Source organism: Myxine glutinosa, chromosome 2 (genome assembly GCF_964187855.1).
Source record: "Myxine glutinosa chromosome 2, kmMyxGlut1.1, whole genome shotgun sequence".
Lineage (NCBI taxonomy): Eukaryota > Metazoa > Chordata > Myxini > Myxiniformes > Myxinidae > Myxine > Myxine glutinosa.
This window is the reverse complement of record NC_136262.1, coordinates 104,594,582-104,616,769: the sequence shown is the minus strand read 5'-3', so window position 1 is coordinate 104,616,769 and position 22,188 is coordinate 104,594,582. Positions and strand designations below refer to the sequence as shown.

Sequence of the window (22,188 nt, the reverse complement as noted above, 5' to 3'; positions counted from 1 at the left end):
TCGACGATGTCATGGCCGCTGTGACGCGCTGGTTACATCAAGAGGACACACAGTTATATTGTGGCGGCATCACAAAACTACTTGAACGTTGGCAGAAATGTATGGATCGCAGTGGTGATTATATTGAGAAATAAACAAAGTATGTCTTTGTTTCATTTGAATATCTTTTAGGAGGCATTACTTTTCAACACGCCCTCATAATAGCAAAAGATGACACACAATCTCGGATATGTGGAAGAAATTAAACTGTTTAAACACGAGTCTGAGTGATTCCTTGGAAGATGGCATATGTTTGGAAGGTTCTCTTGCGAATAAATAGTTTTCCATTGATATATTTACCTGGAAGGTGGACGAAGGTTATGTTTTAAAGCCTGTCTGTTTGTCTGTGGTGAGCAGAATAGGTCAAAAAGTTGTGGATGGATTTCGACAATATTTGGTGGACAGGTTGTGTGTGTGACAAGGATCAATTGATTAGATTTTAGTGAAGATCCAGATTCAGATCAGGATACTCAAACTTTTCAAGTGATTGTTGACCATTGAGAGATGGGGACAAAAACGATAAAAAGCACGATATCTCAAAAGGTTATGGATGGATGTGGACGAATCTTAGTGGACAGGTTGTGTGTCTGCCAAGGAAGAATTGATTTGATATTTTTGAAGATCCGGATCCAAATACGAGAATTTTAAAATTATTTGTTTGTGTGTTTGTCGGTTTATCTGTCTGTGAGGAGGATATCTCGAAGTTTTGTGGACGGATTTAGACAAAACTTCGTGAACAGGTTGGGTATGTAACAGGGGACAAATTGTTTAGGTTATCGTGAAGATCCGGATCTGAGAATGTTTTTAATTTACAAGTAATTCTTCATCATTGAGGGATAGGGTCAAAAACGATATTTCAAAAAGTTATGAAAAAACTTGATGGATAGTGTCGTGCGGACCCTTTCGGTTAACACCAGGGACCGCGGATGGACCAAAACGGACATACTTGAGGCGACGACCAAACACGGATTGTGCTATCAACCGCGGGAAGAAAAGAAGGGAAGAGGAAGAAGCGGGAGCGCGTAACTGTGGAAGGGGAACAAACTCAAACGGACACAAGATTTGCAGGGAATGGAAAATCATACAAGGGTTTATTAAAATAAAAGGTAGGGACAGGTAAACGCGATACTAATTCTAATTCTAAATTGGGATCCCACACACCAGACTGCAGATACAAGACGAGGGAATGAGTTACCAAAGAAACACGTTCGTCGTGTATTTGTGAAATGGTGCGTCCGTCGAAAAATGGCGCTGTTAATTACTGTGTGCACTACAGGGCCTATCTAAGTGTTTATATGGGTATGCATTGCCATAAGGGACAAAGGTTTGATCACCAGGTTTGACACACAAGGGCTGTTATCTTTAATCCCGATACTATCTAACACCCGAACATCCTGGTATGTTCACAGGTATACTCCTTAACCAACAAACCGGATTAAACATAGAACTTATTACAGGTAGATTCTCAATCGCGACAGAAAAAGCATGTTACCTATTCAGATCTACCTGACTCTAGATATTGCTCGACCCCACCGACATAACACAGCCCCTCCCCCCCCCCCCCCCCCCCCCGGAACCGTAGCTCCTGCTAGGTTCACTGCAGGCGCTACCATTCCAGTCCTAACACTTACTGTCTCACACTTAATTAACCTACGAAATAAAGCAGGAGGGCTGTGGGAAGTGAGCCGGACTTCCTACCTATTCTCCTCAACATGCTAATCCCCTTAACAATCATGCAGTCAAATATGTACATTTCATTCCTTGTTCCTGCGGAGGGAGGAAACAAACAACCCTCAACACTAACTTAACCACAAAACTTAACCAACCTTACAAAATTCCAAAACTCTATAAAACATTTGTACATACCCCGGTCTACAGACCGCGTCCCCCAGCAAACACAGAACTTATTACAGGTAAATTCCCTATCGCGACAGACGAATCATGTTAACTATTCAGATCTACCTGACTCTAGATATTGCTCTACCCCACCGACATAACAATAGTTTGGGTAGGTGACAATAACAAGCTGATTATATTTCTTTTGAGGTCCGGATGCAGATCCGGTCTGTCAGTGGGATACAAAACGTAAACTGTTCATCTTGGCAGAGGTAGCACTCTACCAAGTGCTGTTATAGTTTGTTATTGCAAGGATGTAAAATGTTAGCTTCAAAATTCAGTAAATGTGAGCACAAATTCACTGCTACGTGCAATTTTTGAGTTGGTGTTCCTATCTGAGGCGGATCAATCATGATTCAGGGATTGCTCTTGCAAATCACATTTATTATACTGATGATTTGTTTATGGTTTGCTAACGTCCTTGTAATTCATTCTATAATGTACTGATTTACCAGATTGTTCTTGTTCTACATTTGATATATGTACAAGATCCTCCACCAGCCATGAGAAACTGATATATATACACACACTCGTGGCCAAAAATATTGACACCCTTGCAGTTTTTTCAAATAACTCACAATTTTCTCGAAAAATAAGTTGAAAAAGATAAAAGTATTTCGTCTCCACAATTTTCTCTAAAAATAAGTTGAAATTGACAAAAGTATTTGGTCTCCACAATTCTTTATTTCACTGTAAATATTACAGAACTTTTGTTTTTGATTCAGAACTTAATATGTCCTTTTAAATCAGAAAATAAAAAGAAATGGCATTGACAAAATTATGGACACCCTAGACTTCATATTTGGTAGCACAGCCTTTGGACAAAATAACTTTGGTCAAGTGCTTCCTATAGCCATGAATGACCTTCCTACACCTCTCCACTGGCAGTTTGGCCCACTCTTCTTGTGCAAACTGCTCCAGTTCTCCCAGATTTGAAGGGTGCCTTTTCCCAACTGCTGTTTTCAGATCTCCCCACAGGTGTTCAATGGGATTTAGATCTGGAGTCATTGCTGGCCACTTCAGAACAGTCCAACATTTTGTCTTGAACCATTCCTTGGTGCTTTTTGAAGTGTGTTTGGGGTCATTGTCCTGTTGCATGACCTATGACCTTCGATGGAGACCCAGCTTTCTGACACTGGGTTTAACATTGTGCTCCAAAATGCCTTGGTAATCTCCTGATTTCATAATGCCATGCACACATTCAAGGTATGCAGTGCCAGAAGAAGCACAGCAACCCCAAAACATCACTGAACTTCTTCTATGTTTAACTGTAGGAAAGGTGTTCTTTTCTTTGAAGGCTTCATTTTGTTTTCTGTAAACATAGAGATGATGTGCTTTACCAAAAGGCTCTAATTTGGTCTAATCTGTCCACAGGACATTCTCCCAGAAGGATTTTGGCTTTTTCAGGTGTGTTTTGGCAAACTCCAGTCAGGCTTTCTTATGTCTCTCTCAGCAGTGGGGTGTCCAACCATTGAACCCCCTTTCATTTAGTTGGTGACGGATTGTGCGAGTTGAAACTGTCATACCTTGGGTCTGAAGGTCAGCTTGAATCTGTTTGGCAGTTGATCGAGGTGCTTTCTACACCTTTCAAGCAATCCTTCACTGCAATCTTCGATCAAGTTTTCTCTTGCGTCCACGCTCAGGGAGGTTGGCTACAGTACCGTGGGCCTTAAACTTCCTGATAAAATTGCGTACAGTGGACACAGGAACATCAAGGTCTCTGGAGATGGACTTGTAGCCTTGAGATTGTCCATGGATGGCCACAATCTTGTGTCTGACCTCCTCAGACAATTCTCTGGTTATCTTTCTTTCCTCCATGCTCATTGCGGTGCACACGGTGACACAAAACAGCAGAATGACTCATTTTCTCTATTCAAACTGGTTGAATGAGTGATATTTATATTGCAGGCACCTGCAACTCACCACAGGTGAGTTCAATTCCAAAGTAAAGGCGAATCACCTGCTTGAAATCTAATTATTTCTAACAACTTCTAAAAGGCACCAATAATATTGTCTGGGCCATTTTAGGATTTCTGTGTGGAATAAGCTAAGATTTGGTAATTTTTCAAAAATACATTTGTGTATTTCCACTGTTCCACTGCAAACCAAAGAAATACATATATATGTGGATACCAAAATATTTTTTTAATTTCAACAATTTTCTGGAAGAAATGGTGCATTATTTGAAAAAAGTGCAAGGATGCCAATATTTTTGTCCACGACTGTATGTATATTGTATATGTATATAATATATATATATATATATATATATATATATATATATATATATATATTATAAGCGTGAAAGTTTGTTTGTTTGTTTGTTTGTTCTGAAACAGCGTCGCCATTTCTCAACGGATCTTCACCAAATTTGGCACGGGGATCCCTATGCACCACAGAATCACTGATGAACCAAAAAATTCCACCGCCCCCACCCCCACTCCCCCCCCCCCCCGGGGTCCAAATTTGCCATTTCTCAACGGATCTTCACCAAATTTGGCACGAGGGTCCCCATGCACCACAGAATCACTGATGAGCAAAAAAAACCCGACCATCCCCACCCCCACCCCCACCCACCCACACCCCCCAGGGACCAAATTTGACATTTCTGCACTGCCTCCAAATCAAAGCTATTTCATCCTAGGATACTCTCTCATGGGATGTTTCAGTAGGCGATTGTTCACAGCCATTTGCAATAATGTTTACAAATACTGGTATTGTCAGTACAAAAGGTAAGATATAGTTATATTGATTTTGGTGTATGTTTTTCAGTCCATACGGATATTGTTCTTCACTCAGTGGTGTCATATACTACTCAACACTAACGTTTCAATACATTTGTGTTTTTCTCCTTTCTTACAGACAATCACTTCTCAGTAACTTCTTAAATGGGACCTAAGAGGCAACGTTCTGCAAGTGCAGATGCACATGCAATACAAGTACAACAAAAGAGACAAAGAGAGTCCTCAACAGAGAGAGAAGCTCGACTTGCAGCCCAGCGAGCCAGATAGGCACAACTGAGATCAGCTCAATCTCCTGCTCAAACACAAGCGCGAATTGCTGCACAGCAGACCAGACAGGCACAACTCAGATCAGCTCAAACTCCTGCTCAAACACAAGCGCAAATTGCTGCACAGCAGACCAGGCAGACAGCACTCAGAGCTGCAGAAACTCCGGCCCAGACAACTTCTAGAAAAGCGGCCGATTTAGCCAGACATAACCCCAGTATTATGCATCTTGAGATCCATTTGGAAAATGGGGAAAGAATTTACTTCACAGAAGAAACCGCGCTGCAGCGAGCCCAGCAGCCACCTAGGACCAAACTAACTGCATTCTTTGATTTGTGCAAACAGGATTCCTTTGCTAGAAGTCTTCTCTACTGTGAAGTGCCCAGATATTACACCTGGCAAGAAGGGAAAAAGGCATTTCAGCCAAGAAAGCAAGGTGCAAAAATCCCTGGCCACCCTCACATCAGATCCAGTCAAGTGTTAGGTCGTGTCTACACTATTCATCCCAGCAACTCTGAGTGCTTTTATCTCAGACTCCTCCTGCACAACATTCATGGTCGAACTTCATTCCAGGATCTCAAGACAGTTGCTGGATATGTCTGTGCAACATACCGTGAAGCTTGCCTGAGAAGAGGTCTCTTGGAAGATGAGGGGCTTGAGGGCACACTGGAACAGTACCTTGGAAGAGGCTGCAGTCTCGCATTCTCCAAGCAAGATGAGGAGCCTCTTTGCTATCATTATCTGTGCCTGTTCACCATCCAATCCTGAGCAACTTTGGCATAATCACCAGGACAGCATGACAGGAGACATACTGTATCAAGCACAACAAGAGTCAAAAAACCCAAACCTGCAGTTTACCTCTGCCATGCACAACCAAGCATTGGTACTCATTGAAAATCCTGTACAGTCCATGGCTGGCAAGGATCTTCAACAGTGTGGACTGCCTGCTCCTGTACGAACTAAACCTGCAACTCTCAGTCGATAGATGCTTCAGGCAACCACCTATGACATTCAACAGCTGCAACAATATGTCCACCAAAATGAACCACTCTTGGTTCCAGATCAAAAAGAAGCTTATACAAGGATCAAACAATTGTTGACATCTGACTCGGGTGGAATTGTTTTCCGTGATGCCCCTGGTGGAACAGGCAAAACGTTTTTGATCAACTTAATTTTGGCACAAGTTCGTTCACTACAGCAGATTGCTATGGCAGTGGCCTCATCTGGAATTGCTGCAACTTTGCTCACAGGTGGCAGGACTGCTCATTCTGCCTTAAAGCTGCCACTCAACCTGGCCCACAATGAGAGTCCTGTGTGCAATATTGGCAAAGGATCTGGACAGGCACAGGTTCTAAAGCAGGCCAAGCTGATAGTATGGGATGAGTGTGCAATGTCTCACAGACTTGCATTTGAGGCTCTCGATCGCACCTTACAGGATCTCAGAGGTAACACTAAAATCATGGGTGGAGTCACACTCGTGCTCTCTGGAGATTTCAGGCAAACTCTACCAGTCATTCCAAAGGGTACACCTGCTGATGAGTGGAGAGCATGCCTCAAAGAATCCTATATTTGGAGACGAGTCGAAAAACTCCATCTTTCTACCAACATGAGAGTTGCACTTAATAGAGATGTCTCAGCAGGCCAGTTTCCAAAGGTTTTGCTTCAACTGGGCAATGGTCAGCTACCAGTAGACACTGAGACTGGAGATGTCACAATACCCCCAAATTGTGGAACAATCATCAACACATCTGAATAAATGCTATTAAAGGTTTATCCTAGCCTCTCACAGAATTATAAAAACCATGAGTGGCTTTGTGAACGTGCCACCCTTGCTCCCAAAAATGGCATTGTGCAGGATATTAATGCCACCATCATTCAACAGCCACCAGCCCAATCCACATGGTACAAGTCCGTTGACACTGTAGTTGATCTCGACGATGCTGTCAACTATCCAACAGAGTTTCTAAACTCTCTTCAGCTCACTGGTGTTCCTCCTCACAATCTGCAACTGAAAGTAGGAGCCCCCATTATGTTGCTACGAAACTTGGATGCACCAAAACTCTAACGGTACAAGACTCGTTGTCAAAACTCTTATGCCCCATGTGATCGAAGCCACCATTATGACTGGTTGTGCCAAGGGAGAGGATGTTTTTATTCCACGGATTCCCATCGTCCCAACAGATATGCCATTTCAGTTCAAGCGCCTTCAGTTTCCAGTGAGACTATCATTTGCTATGACCATCAACAAGTCTCAGGGACAGTCTCTCAAGGTTGCTGGAGTTGAACTGACAAGTCCATGTTTCTCTCATGGTCAACTCTACGTTGCATGCTCACGTGTTGGGGCAAGCACACATCTTTCATCAGAGCACCAAACGGCGGAACAAGAAATGTTGTCTACCCCAGAGCTCTTGCTGACGAAAACACATGTCTGTGAATATTTTACCTCGGCAGCGCTGGTGGCCCAGTGGATCATGTGCTTGCTTGCCACGCAGACGATCCGCGTTCCAATCCCAGCAGCGGCAAAAATTTGTGAAGCCCACCAAATGCGGCCCGTTCTGAGATATAGTCCCTAAATGGATTGAACTTGGACCTAAATCACCAACTCACTCACTCTTTTTTAACTTAAATGACTTAACTTATAGCAAGTTCTTATGTTATGTACATATAATTACATACAACATGAACTAAATAACAACTTGCTATAAGTCAAGTCATTTACTTTCTACATATTTGGAGCCCAGGCAACGCCGGGTAACTTTGCTAGTATATATATATATATATATATTATGCATATTATATCTGCAAAAAGGTACCTCCTAGCTTTAATGGTGAGCACCAGCCATGGATTACATCTCACATGGTAGAAACCGCATAAACCGCAAAGAACGAACAACCTATCTGCCACCCAGACTATCGTTCCTGCCAATGCAATCCAAAACCAGGGGGCACGCTGCGATCAGCGGAGATAACAATCAACGACATACAGCGTGATGACATACGACAAATATACAGACTTGGCATTTAATATGGAATATTTTTTTTGTGGGGGTGAACTTACTCTTCAAGATGTCTTCGAACCAAAAGTTCATTGGAATTATGTTGAAATTATTCTAGATTTTGTTAATGTGACCTTTAAAAGAAACAAAAACCACATTTGACATTTCGAAACAAATACATTGATCCTTGAAAGTGATGTAAACTGATATCGAACTCAATTCATGGACAGTACTGTGTTAAACTTCTGTACGTTTTCAAGAAGTATCTCTTTATTTTGCACATTAGCCAAAATTTTTTTAACAAAAACAAAAGTTAAATTACGACTGGGATTACGGACAGTAAAATTACAGTTCAGTACTTCGTGTAACCCCCACGAGCATTCAGGAGAGCACGTACACATTGAGGCATGCTGTTCACGAGATTTGCCAAGGTTTGGACAGGAATCGCTTGCCATGCAGTGACAATAGCCTGCTTTAATTCACGCACAGAGGTCGGCTGCTGGTCCAAGTGGTCGATTTGACGCGTTAATTCTGCCCACAAGTTCTCTATCGGATTCATATCCGGGGACATGGCAGGCCACTCCATATGCTCTACACCACGGTCATTAAGAAAGTGTTAGATCATGCGAGCACGATGAGGCCGTGCATTGTCATCTTGGAAGACAAAGTTTCCTCGAAAGGCTGCGCGAGCATATGGAAGCAATGTTTCTTCCAGAATGGCCCTGTACTTGAACTGGTTCAGGTTTCCATTCAGAACAACCAGGTCAGTTTTGCCCCCTGCATGAAAAGCAGCCTAAACAGTCACCCCACCACCTCCAGCTTGGACTCTTGGCACTATACAATCTTTGTTGTAGGCTTCATGCACTTGTCTGCACACTCGGACGCAGCCATCTTGACGATAGCCCAGAAATCTAGACTCGTCACTGAAGATCACGTGATTCCAGTGTCCTGGCTGCCATTGACGGTGCTCTCTGGCCCACTGCAATCGGCGCTGGTGGTGTTGTCTGGTCAGGCGTGGCTTTCTCAGGGGACGCCTTGCACGATAGCCTGCTTGACCAGTCGTTGGTTGACTAGCCATCTGGATACAGGCACATTTGTCAGTTGCTGCCACTCAGCCCTAAGCCGATTAGCTGACTTGGTACGGCCATTGTGGACTAACCGGTGCAGCTGGCGATCATCCCTCCTTGTGGTTCTGCGAGGACGTCCTGGCCTCGGGATTGGAGTAGGGACACCCCTCTGAGCATTTCGTTTCAGGATCTTTGACACCTGACCTTGAGTGCTGCCATACAGCTGAGCAATAGCACGCTGTTTCATGCCGTAATTTCGTAAAGCCACCACTCCATGACAAACAGCATTGTCGAGTTGACGGACCATCTCCAGAGGAAGCGGCAATAACTTTTGGAGATGTGCAGCAGTTGTTTTCCACTAATACAGAACGCAACAACCCTTGTATACCCGACTGTGAAGCCAATCATCAAATGCACCTGTCCGTACATTTTGCCACAGCCACCTGTGATAAAATCCTGTTGTTGACTTCTTGCTGCGACAGACAATCAGTGACAAGGTTCTTTTAACAAATAAATCACCAAAGTGTAAAAGAAACTCACCAGATTGATATACTGAGTTAAGAAGGTAAACCCAAGTCAAGAAAAAAAAATATTCCATATTAAATGCCAAGTCTGTATATATACATGTATATATATATATATATATATATATATATATATATATATATATATATATATATATATATATATATATATATACATACATATATATATATATATATATATATATATATATATATAATGGTTTGCCATTGGAAAGCATTGTTTGGCCGTGCTTTATACTTTTAAATGCTGAGCATAAAGCAAGGAAGCAGCACATAACATTTTTCCAAAAAAAAAAAACATTATATATTTATATATATATATATATATATATATATATATATATATATATATATATATATATATATATATATATATTTGGGGCGACAGCATTAATATCCCTATGTGTTTCACGAGTCATCTGACAAACCTCATCACCACCACACTTTGAGAATGTCCACTTAATAGTAATAATGCATGTCCCATTACAAGGAACTTCAAAGCAAGAGGAGGCCATTAGTCCCATCAAAGCCTTCCCCAATGTTGCCAACTTATGGTTTCTTGTCCATGCCATATTATTTCAAATGCTGAGAATCAATCAATGAAGCAGCACGTTCCATTTTTTAAGGTTTTGGTATGGCTCGGATGGGATTCGATTCAACCACCGAACTCCCAGAATCAGCGCAGGCGCTCTAACCATTACACCACTAACATCAAAAATTCAAAACACGTCTGTTCTGAACACCCCTACAATCATTCTCATAACAAGCCATAGCTGCCTTGTCCCAAGACGAACTTTGTTTATCTCTCCTACAGACTCCCCTGCTTCATGTTTAAAGAAATTTCCATCGACGGGTGAGCGATATACCATGGAACCACCGCCCTGACCCCTTCAGTTCCTTCCCTCCCTCTACTCTCCCAGTTCTGTCATGGACAGAAACCTTTTAAAGTTGGGAAGTTGTCCGGAAAGCAAACACAATAAAGCTTGAGGCTTGGTGTTGGAAAGAAGCATTTTCTTCACTCATTGGTGACACTTCCTCGGGTAAACAACCTCACCATCACACCGAAATCTGAAAAATGACCGCTGATATTTATTGATGCCAAGTACACTAGGGGGGATTGCGCAATGTAAAACTGGCACAAAAAGGGTAAATGCAAGCTGCATACATAAGCATAACAAATGTTAAATGTTTACAAACCTACATCCAAGGTACTTGCTTATGGGTCAAAAATTTGAAAGCAGATTTGACACCAGTAAATTAATCTAAGGTACAGTCAATTGATTCGCAAGATATTAGAAAAGAAGATATTATTGTACATCAGAGAATGTGGATGAAAGAACAGGTGCACTTACATGCAGGCTACCTTGCAGTATTCAAAGCACCGCCAGTCATTGGTAACAGGGCTGGTGTAACCAACATCACCTGGGTACCTTGTTACCCACAATTATAGACTGTCATGGAACTTATAATAATGTGAGTAAGGAAAGTCAGAAACTTTGAGCAAGAAATAGACATGGGCTTTCAAGTCCTCTGGAGTCTGGTGTTCAAATCCAGTACAAATCTTCATGATAAAAGGTGAAGAGCTGCTCATTCCAGCATATCTTGTCCCCTCCATTTACCTGATGAGCGAGGCAATATCACAACCGAACATGTTCAAGGGTAATGTGACAGAACAATCTTTACTGTGCGACTTTCTCCATTTCCCAGATCAAAGGAAAGCCGCTCATGGGATTAGACAGAGACAAACTGATCAAGCCTAAAAAAATGATGGATTTGCTACCACAAAGGAGACTGTGCCATGATGGGCAAGGCAAAGCTTGTCCGGGTGACCTTGAAAATGCCCTTTTTGAGGCCTTCCTCCAGCCAGAAATTACACAATTAGTCAAGAGGCTCCACTCTTGTGTCATTCCATGGAGACAAAGAAGGTGCTTGTGGCCGGGACTATGGCCTGCAGACATTCGGTCCATCTGGAGTGAGGCCAAGTCAGTATTCGGGGTACTGGCAGGCCTGGGAATTCCCTGGTTATAGTGGAAAAAATAAAACACAAAGGCACCAGCAGACAGCTGTCCCACCCCTCCAGCTATGGAGAGTACACAGACAAACGTGGCAACTGTCCAACATTGCCTCACCCCAGGCTTACAGCCGACAGCGGTGGTGATATAGGTATTGAGCCAATAGGTCAAGAAGGTAGGTTCAATTACCATCCAAGGCCGGAATTTTTTCCTGGCAGATATTGATGCCATGTTCAACTTAAAATAGCACTTTGTGATCAAAAAAAGATCCGTTTCAAAAGCAGATGCTCAGAAGTCCTGATTTGTTTCAGATCTGACACTACTAATGTGCCTCGCAGTACTGCCTCCCATTGGCCGCACAACTACCATTTCGGTGGCACCTTGTGAAGCTCTCAGCCTGACTTATTGGCAGGGGCAATGGAATTCCCCCCCTTTGAAGTCCTTGCTCAGGGCAATGGAGGAATGCTGAAATTGAATGCGAGCCAAAATAAAATCCTCATCGTGTTTTTCATTTAAAAAAGTGAAATTGATGGAGGAAAAACAGATATACAGTATATATTTTTTAAACGTGACGTCACACACTTCATTTGTCCCACATTACGACATGCCAGCTCGAGGGCAAGTGCTCATCTCTGGGTTTTAGCCAGTGCCAAGCACGGCATTAAAAGGATCTCGTTGAAAAGCAGACCCGCTCTCCGATTCCAAAATGGCTGCCTTTTCTACCAACCAGGTGTGCGCAATCCACCTCAAATCAAGCACTTTCCAGGTGCACCATCAGAGCTAATTAGATCCTGCCAGGCAAAGCTCAGGAAGCCAGCGAACGTTTCAGGAACCTGCAGGGTAGTGTACACAATTAAGTGACGAATTGGAAGGTCCAGCCAGAACCAAACGCTCACAGAAACTTTTTTTGTCGATTTCTACTTTCTTTCCTGCTGGGGATTGATAACTAAACTTTGAAGTAAAAAAAAATACTCCATAAATAAACGTTTTCCGAACATATGCTTGATTAAAAACAATCCAATGTTTACTCAATGAATCAATACATGCCTACCTTTTAAATGACATACAAGGAAATTCAAACACAAGAGGCCGATTGACGCATAATGCTAGTGCTGTGTCCATGACCGATTGACCTCATCTCTTAATTTTCATATCTCTTATGTATTAACCTCGTTTTGTCACGAGCTTAATCTAACTTAAGAATGACAAGTTTTTCAATCTACCATATAAAATAAACTCGAAAAACAATTTCCATAAAAGAGTAATTATATCTTTTCTGTTGGAAATGTAGACGGTGGCTTGCAAATTGAGCCTCGAGGGCGGTGTACAGAAGCGTTTTTTCAAATAACAATAAAAACGAGGCGCAAGGAGGTGAAATTTGCTGCATGTGATGTGCAACGTGCGCAGAGTAAAACCAGTGTTAATTCACGTCCGTAGGATGTCTAACAAATAAAGAAGATATTAGCACACCTGTCACTAGGCCGAGGCTACAAACTTTGACACGCTCACAAGGCTGCACTGTTAAATAAACTGTTCCAACCCATCATTTTTTGATGGCCTTTTATACTCGTTAATATATACTCGTATATGAAATTATTCTCTAGACAGATAATTTTGACAAGGTCTCACTCAATCTTTTGGACAAATCACCAAAGTTTCTTAGACCAAATATACCAAATATACTCGTATATGATGGCCTTTTATATTCTGCTGTCACACTGTAAATTACCATACGGTACCTAGCCTTTTCTACGGTGTGCTCTAGAAGTGCTCCTTCCGAGTCCGAGAAGGATAATTTAGTGTGCTCCTTCCGTATCTTTCCAAAGGATTCCTGCTGTCGTAGTATAATAAATGTTACTGTTGGAACCGCTGCGTTAAGTTCTAAATCCAGCATCTTCATCTTCAAAACTGGAAAGACGGCCTTTTAAAACAGGTATGTTCATGATAAAACGTGCACAAATTTTTCTTCCAAGTAAATCGATTATTTATCAACTTTCCAACCAAGTAAATCGATTATTATCTTTCCAACGGTACCATTTTTATTATTCTATGGCAGCAGGATCCACTACATTATAGCTCGAGCTCCTGCTTCTTCTTCGCGTGATGGATGGACAGACGGACAGACCGGTTTGCACCACATCTACCTTTCGTAATAGTAACAACCGTTCCCTCCTGGAGTGAAAAAAGGTGTCTATAGCCACTCTCCCTTGGCAGGAGTCGGTGGTTAAACAACTTACACTCGTCTCCATTTACAGTCAAAAACCGCAAGTCGTCTCCCTATTCTCGCTGGGGTGAGGGTGTGCGGTTATTGTGTGCCCATGACCTGATCCTGATGAACCCAAACACGTTTGCAAAATTTGGTGGATCTGCTCAGCTGTTTTCAATTCAATAATAATTATATTGTCAGACATACATACAGAGAATTTCCTTATTTTAGTTAGATAGAGTATCTCATTATAAAGTGATGGAGTTAATAGTATCTTTACAGAGTATCGGGCAATCACAACCAGTCGTAAACATCTCCGCAGCTAAGAAGCAATCTTGGACGGCAGAACGAAGGGCTGAAACATAATGTTCACGCAAGCTTGTCTCAATGTTTGGATTGAGGGAAGCTGTCCCTGCGTGTTTTTCTTTAAGGAGTCCGTTGTTTAATGGTCCTCTTGCCACATTTGCAACAAAAATCCATTTACGTTTTATGTACTCTTGAGGAAGGCTGGCCTTGCGGATGGCGGACAGGATAGCCTGGCGGTATACACACTCGCCTCTGAGTTGTCTAGTCTGGTTTCAAATCTCGACCCAGCTATAAACTGCCATCCTGGTGTACACATGCAGGGTAATACATCAACAAGTGTCCCATCCATCGGAAAGACGTTAATCTGGAGGGCCCGTCTGCTAGCCAGCATAAGCTGGTGGACGTCTTTTGTGAAGAGTACGTGAGTTATCGTCGACACCCTGAACAAATTGCAAATTATTTGCACCTTCAGTTGAGTATCCTGCGTTGTCACAATCCCTCCAGGATTGTTTCTAGCTATGAAACGATTATTATCGACTAGTCATTGGCTTCCAACAGACTTAAGGGGGTGGGGGTAAAAGGGAAGAGAGAAAAAGGAAGAAGAAGAAAAAAAGCAGGATCGTGGAAAAAAGGGAGCGTAAGAAAGGTGTGGGAGGAGGGAGAAAATGGGAGAAAATGAGGTTGTATGTTGCATACGGGGGAGGGATTGGAAGGGATGATGCGGAGGGTGTGCCATATTTCTGTTGATGGCCTTGAAGCAAGAACTTGTCTGAAAAGAGGAACCAGAAGATAAAGCAAGAAAACCTCTTTCCAACTACAGAAAAGAGCTGTAATATACGATTACTTAATTTGGCTGTACCAACTTTTCAGAACTTTTGGTGATGGCTGAAGATACCTTGAGGAACAAGTAGTGCACATAAGACAATATTTGCTTGCGTGATACAAGCAGGGAGGGAGAGGTTCACTCTCTACATAAAAAGAAGTTTGATTCTGTTGACATTGTTCATGTTCTTCTTGCGTTTCTGTATCAATTTCCTTGTGTTAAATCCTCAGCCAAAGTATTCCACTTGGACTTTAGACCTTGAGACAGAGCCGCAAAACTCTGGCGTAGCTTGGAGGGAATCGTGGAAACTTTTTTGCATCTCCAGTGAATATTTCGACCTTTGCAGTTTGATACTTTTGTGAAAATGAGTGGTTAAGCCAGAAAGTGAAAGCGTGCTCACTTAGTGAGTGAAATAAAGCGTAACGAGGATGTAAAGCGATGCTCCATTATAGAATTAAAACCTCGAGGTGAACATGCTTAGCTTAACTGACTGTTACATCATGGACAGTGGATGAAAAAAAGAAGCAAAATGGAATTTTCAACCTCGAATCTCAGCAACATGAGCTCAGATGGGATTGCCAAGCAGGCCAACCTATACAATTCACACACTAGGAACTTTGGCGCAGGAGACCATTCGGCCCATCATGCTACACCAATCCCAGTATTCATACAAAATTCGTTTAAAACTCCAGTAACAAACTCTGAACCACGAAGCAACTAACATTGAATATGCACTTAGCAGAGCGCAGTGCAAGGACTTTTAAAAAAAACAATTTAATTTACAATGGAAGTTCAAGGTTGAGGTGCGCTTTTATTCACAAATCGTCTCTCTCAGGCCATTCCTCTACCCATAACACTTGTCCTGTCGATTTTGTAGAGTCTTGATTTAAACTGCATGGAAATCTTTGGGACAGGTACGCAGTCATTTCAGGACATATAAAACCATAATGCCACCCAAATGGTCTTTGAATGGTCCAACGATATGAAAATCATGAGGTGGCAAGTCTGGATTGTCTCGGTGATGACTTGGAACTTCCCACCCAATTTTCCACCATATGAGGTCTGGTAGAGCTGAGATTCTTTGTTATACGCAATGAATGATTGTTTCCACAATTACAACATGGACATCCAATTTCACATTTAGCGATCCACCAGGTGATTCTCCAACGTTTCATTTTTACCACATTCAGTGGTTGCCCGAGTGACAGCAATTGGTTGCACGTGAGAATTCTCAAGATCCTTCACCAGTTCACAGCCATTTTTAACTCATTCCATCATTTCATCTTATCTATGTGAAGGACTCACGAAGAGTAGTTGAGCTATCACAGGCACCCTGGCCAAATTCTCAATTCCTGCCCCGACTCACTACTGGGCGAGCAACGGATAACCACCGGCATAACCTGTGGCAGAGAAACTGTTTCGGCAACGCCGACGCACTGTTAAGAGTATTGTACAGTACAGCTCATCTCATCTCAAGTGAAGGATGTACATCATCAAACTGTACAGATAGTCTCCTATGTATTTCAACTGGTTTGGTGTTCTCCTTCACAAGGAACTTAAAGATAGACCTCTGTTCTGCAGCACACGTGACAATGTTGGCCGCCATCTTGATTTTACCCAAACATATTTTATCAGCATTGATGTCACTTCCAGACTCCAGTATATTAGCCTGCTCAGAGAGTGTGTGTGTGTGTGTGTGTGTGTGTGTGTGTGTGTGTGTGTGTGTGTGTGTGTGTGTGTGTGTGTGTGTGTGTGTGTGTGTGTGTGTGTGTGTGTGTCCAGTATATTAGCCTATAAATTTTCAGTATTTAATTATTACTTTTACATGTCCAACAATTTCTATTTTTTTAAAGTCCATGTCAATCTTGAACTGCTACTAGGGGTCACAGGTAAGTTGAGCGAGCCTGGCATTTAATAAGAAAAGTTAACAAATATTAATATTATCTGAACCGTCACGACATTCATCGTTTCTATCATTAAAATTTTTGAGCACAGACCCAAAATAAAATAATTTACTAATTATATATGCAGTAAAACTTCCTCCAACGCGGGGGATACGTTCTGGGATAACCTCGCGTTGGAGGAATCGTTAAGCATATGGGGAAATTGGGGATATGTTCCAGGCTCCCAAAAAACTGACCCTAAAACAGCCTTTCCTGCTTTTTTTTTTTTTACATGTTTCTTTGTATGGAATGGTGCAGCATTATTAAATATACATTAAAATAAGTGTTAGTATCATAATAGTACTGTATTGCAAAATAACTCACCTTCTTGTGAGGTGGTTGTTGGAGGTTTGGGTGATGATTTGCTAGTGGATGGTGTTGAATTGCTGGTGGAAGGGGTTGAAGTGCTCCTGGTAGTTGTTGAAGTAGGCCTAAAGAATTGTGTTATCAGCACTTGCTTTGCCTTCTGTCTGTGAAGTTATGTGTAGGGATTTAAAGCTGACGCTATGGCCCACTTGAACTTCAGGCCTCTTTCCACAAAAGGATCTTTCCTTACAGAAATTTAGTGGGCAGTTGTTGCCTTGAAGAGCAACTCCAGCAATTTGGTGGTTAATTCTGCCTTTTCTGGCTCTTCATCATATTCTTCATTGTCTTCTTCATGAGACGTCTGGTTCACAAGTTCTTCAGTGGACAGTTCTTCTCAATGGGTCTTCAACAGTTCCTCTACTTCTTCTTCTTCCTCCATGTAATCAAATCCGAATTTCAGGATATCAAAATCTTTGGGAAAACGCCGGCCATTTTTGTCGCAATTAATCCGGAATGTAAAATCGAACTGAGATCACGGTGACGGCAAATGGCGACTCGTATCATCGTATGTATAAATTACCTTCTTCAGGTCATTGTAGTTTCTTTTTATAATGGGCCCATCCACTGGAGCAGTTTTCTGGTTTTGGTCTTCGATCCAGACACAATGTTTTCTCCATTTTTTTTTCAAGAAGGGTGTCTCTCCTGCTATCGTATGATGTTGCTATGGAGGCTCCTGCACGAACGCTGGAACGGATTTTATCTTCGGCCTTCCGTACCGTCCTAATGGTTGATTAATTCACGCCATATTGCCTGGCCAAAGATGAAGCAGAAACTGATGATAGTTCATTCAGGATATCAAGTTTGACCTCCATGGTCATTGTTTTCCTCCTCTTCTTGTCTGGTTGGTTCAAATTGGGTCTTTTTGGAGCCATACTGATCGCCGTAAGTTCACTTGATTTGATGGTGGCAGGTTTGGAGATGGTGACAGGTGGCAGCTCGTGCCACGTGTGTATATAAATTAAATAGTAATTAAGCAAGGCAATAAAGAATAGGCAGAAAGAATAAAATCTTTGGGTCACGTGAAAAAGTAAGTACACCCTTGGCTCTAATAGGTGGTATTGCCCCCTTTGGCAGAAACAACCTCAAGTAGGCGTTTCTTATAACTGTCTACCAGTCTCTGACATCGACTGGGAGAAATTTTTGCCCACTCCTCCATGCAGAATTCTTTCAGCTGTGCGATGTTTGAGGGGTTTCTTGCATGCACAGCTCGTTTCAAATCCCCCCACAACATCTCGATGGGATTTAGATCTGGGCTTTGACTTGGCCATTCCGGAACCCTCCATTTCTTTCTTTTCAGCCATTCCTTGGTGGATTGACTGGTATGTTTAGGGTCATTGTCATGTTGCAAGGTCCACCTTCGGGTGAGCTTCAACTTTCCGACAGATGGCCTCACATTATCCTCAAGCACCCTCTGGTACAATGATAGTGATTCTATGATGGTGAGATTCCCAGGCCCTGGTGCAGCAAAGCTGCCCCAAACCATAATATTTCCACCACCATGCTTTATAGTTGGTATCAGGTTCTTGTGGTCAAATGCTGTCTTTGGTTTTCGCCAAACATGTCTTCTGGTACTGTGGCCAAATAGCTCTACCTTTGACTCGTCTGCCCAGAGCACTTTGTTCCAGAAGAGCTGGTCTTTGCCTAGGTGTTCATTGGCAATCTTTAGTCTTGCCCTGATGTTCTTTCTGGACAGCAAAGGTTTCCTCCTGGCACACCTCCCATGTAGATCAAATTTGTGCAGCCTCTTTCTAATGGTAGACTCGTGCACTTTGACATCAACAGTGGCAAGAGCTACCTGTAGGTCCCGTGATGACATTCTGGGGGTTCTTAGAGACTTCTTTCAGGATCTTGCGGTCTGCTCTCGGGCTGATCTTGCTGGGGCGGCCTGGCCTGAACAAGTTGGCAGTTGCTTGGAATCTTCTCTACTTGTAGATGATCGTCCGGACAGTCGAATGATTGATTTCAAATTGTTTGGAGATCTTTTTAAATCCCTTCCCAGACTCGTAGGCATCTATAACCTGCTTTCTGAAGGCCTCAGAGAGCTCTTTTGATCTCGGCATGGTGACGCCGCACACTTCAACAACATAGAGCAAACCAAACTAAATGTCTGAGGTTTAAATAAGACAGGTTCCTCCAAGATCCTCCCTAACTATGTTCTAATCATTTGCACCTGAGCTGGTGCACCTGATTCTAATTTTAGGTATTTGAAGTAGTGATAAATGTAAGGGTGTACTTACTTTTTCCACATGCGAAATTTGCATTTATGTTTATTTAAATTATGCAATGGACTACAGAATGTAAATGTTTCATGATATTTGTTGTATTATATCACGTTTATCTATCAATATTGTTGAAATGAAGATCAAATAGCTGTATGTTGAAATATGTTGAAAAAGTCAAAACTTTACATGGGGTGTACCTACTTTTTCACGTGACTGTACATATATATATACATACATACATACATACATACATACATACCTATACAAGTGTAGGCCTCGATTGGGCTAGAAGGCCATGTGCTATGCCTAGAACAAGTCTGGCAGGCCCGAAGGAGGAGCTGCAGGGGAGTGGCCGGTAAGCGGCGAGCAGCCAATCGGAGCTCAAGGGGAGTGGCTAACAACAGCAGCCAGAGGAGGGGCTTGGAACATTCGGGTAAGACTCGGGGGCGGGGCTATAAAACCCTGCCTCGGGCCCCCCACGCCAGTCGGTGTGCGGAAGTGCAGCAGTGACCAAGAGAGAGAGTGCCCCAGTGAGTGCAGCAGTGACCAAGTCTGAGCAAAGAGTCAGAGAGTACCAGTGACCGAGGGAGAGTTGAGAGACGTTGTGGTTGTGTGATCCCGCGTGAGTGAAGTCAGTCGGTTGCTTGTTATAGATCCCTCTCTCTGCACGAACTCTCCCTGTGCCATGCGCTCTGCGGCCTGATAACACGCTTGGGAAGACGATCCATCCCGGGGCTACAGACGCCAACGAGCTCCCTGCACACGTGCCGCGAACATCCGAGGGCCACGCCCGGTGAGCTGTCGGGAGCGAACGGCGCCAAAGCGCGTTTGGAGCGCGAACTTGTCCTTCCTTCTTTTCCAGGCGTGAGTGAATGGACCCTTGTCCGGGGATTAAGTAAGATTGACTAAGTATCTGCTCTGTGTCTCTTCTCTTTACCCTGATCACTGTATAATTGTAAATAAACCTGTGTTCTTCCTTCCATTTGACCGTGCATGTCATTTCACCCCATTGGCCTAGCATCGCACGAATAAAACCGCTCAAATCGGGTTCAAGAGGATTTAACGGCACGGGTCAGGTGACACGCAAACCGCTCGGCGTATCTGATTAGCGTGACCCGTGTGAGGTCCAGTCCCCGTTCTTGTGGCGTCGTGTGTATCAAAGGTACGTAGGGACTCGACCAGATACCCTTCTACACGCCCGCTACGGGAGTGGCGACTCGGCCTCGTGGACTCGAAGCTCGAAGAGGGAAAAGGGGTTTAACCCCCCCCCCCCTCCCCTCTGTACGTCGACGGCCTCGAGAGATCCGCAACAATATATATATGTATATGTGCTTTTGGAATTTCCATGGAAGGCTTTAAAAATAAAGGAAGGAATTTTCAGACAAGTTGTCAGGCACAAGTGTCGGGATTCGAGTAGGGGGCTATGCACTGGGAGCGGCAGCAGTTTCCGCATCGACGAACCCAGAGAGCCAGCTGAGTGATTAGGTGTCTGAGGACAAGGAGGCGCATTCATTCTTGTGCTGCGGAGGAACTTCAGCGGCGCATCCTCCTCGGCTAACAGGAGCCCTCGCACAGAAAAGGACCTGCACTTAGCACTTTGTGCGCACAAATCATTCAGGAAAGCAAACTAGTGGAAGGAAAACTTCATAAAGCCAGCGATGCCAGAGAAAGTAGAATAATGTATAAATATATATTTTACTTTACCATTGTGGCCGACGAGTCATGTCCAGAGCGCAGGTGAGGCTGCGGCGGTATGGAGGCTGAAGTCGGAAACAAGTACAGAAGTCAGTTGTGTAGCTTGGTTGAGATTTAGCAGGGTTAAGTCGGGCTTGCCGTGGAAGCACCGAGTCGGGTACATGAAGTCAATGGGAGGGAGCCCTCGGGGAGGCAAACGACGTGCAACGAGTGCCTTTCACTCCATGCTCGGGGTTCGTGGAATCTCGTGCTCGGATTTCCAAGGCTTTTGCAGCCCGTGTCTCCAACACAACGGGAGGGGCGTGTGTGACGCTGGTGCGTACGGGGTCTAGGGGCACGGTGAGCCATGGTTCTTTCATGTACACACACGTGCATGCATCATGGGTCCAGCAACAAAGGAAGCAAATAAATAAATGTGAACATTTCATGTTTATTTATAGCAATTTGTTATTGATTGGGACAGAATATTACGAATGACATAATGGGGAAAATATATAGGTATCCTTGATTTTCAACCTTTAATAACAACCTTAACAAATATACGTTTATATATATATATATATATAAAATGTTTTTTGGGGGTTTTTTTGTGCAGTGCATCCCCACTGCTGAAGCAGTTTCTTGACATGGGTTGTCCTGTGCGTTTTGCCATTGGCTTACCAGCAGTAGTTAGGGTGCCAGTGATGGCGTGCCTACTCTTCACGGAGGATACTGAGACTGAGAGATCTTTAAGGTGCACCGAAAATAATGCCAGCAGACGGGACACCTAGTTCACTTGGCAAGTGTCGGCGCACGTGAATGAATCACCCTGCTGGTGAAACACCGGGATGACAGCAGGTTTGCACGTGGATCGAGGTTCCCAGGAGATATATATATTGTTACGGTTTTTAGAACCTTCACTTTGTAAAATAATAATTCTTGTAAATATCCCCCTTTGAAAAGGTTGCACCCTAGTTAGGTCATATTGCAACACGTAGGACACCATAGATTCTTCTTTAGTTATTTCATTAGTATGTGTTTCAGGTAAGGATCTGTTTCCAATAGTTTGACTCTGCGTTGTATTA

The 22,188-nt window shown here is 43.1% G+C and overlaps 1 protein-coding gene across 2 annotated transcripts in view; it reads right to left on the bottom strand.

Annotated features, from left to right (window-relative positions):
- LOC137421474 (puratrophin-1) overlaps positions 1-21,417 on the bottom strand; it is a 137,836-nt gene extending 116,419 nt beyond the window's left edge. Inside the window, exon 1 of one of the 2 annotated variants that reach the window (XM_068107585.2) lies at positions 21,134-21,417. In XM_068107585.2, the coding sequence (XP_067963686.2) occupies positions 21,134-21,136 (3 nt within the window). In that variant the 5' untranslated portion in view covers positions 21,137-21,417. The remainder of the gene's footprint in view (positions 1-21,133) is intronic. The other variant, XM_068107586.2, reaches the window with a different exon arrangement.
- Positions 21,418-22,188: the final 771 nt, after the last annotated feature.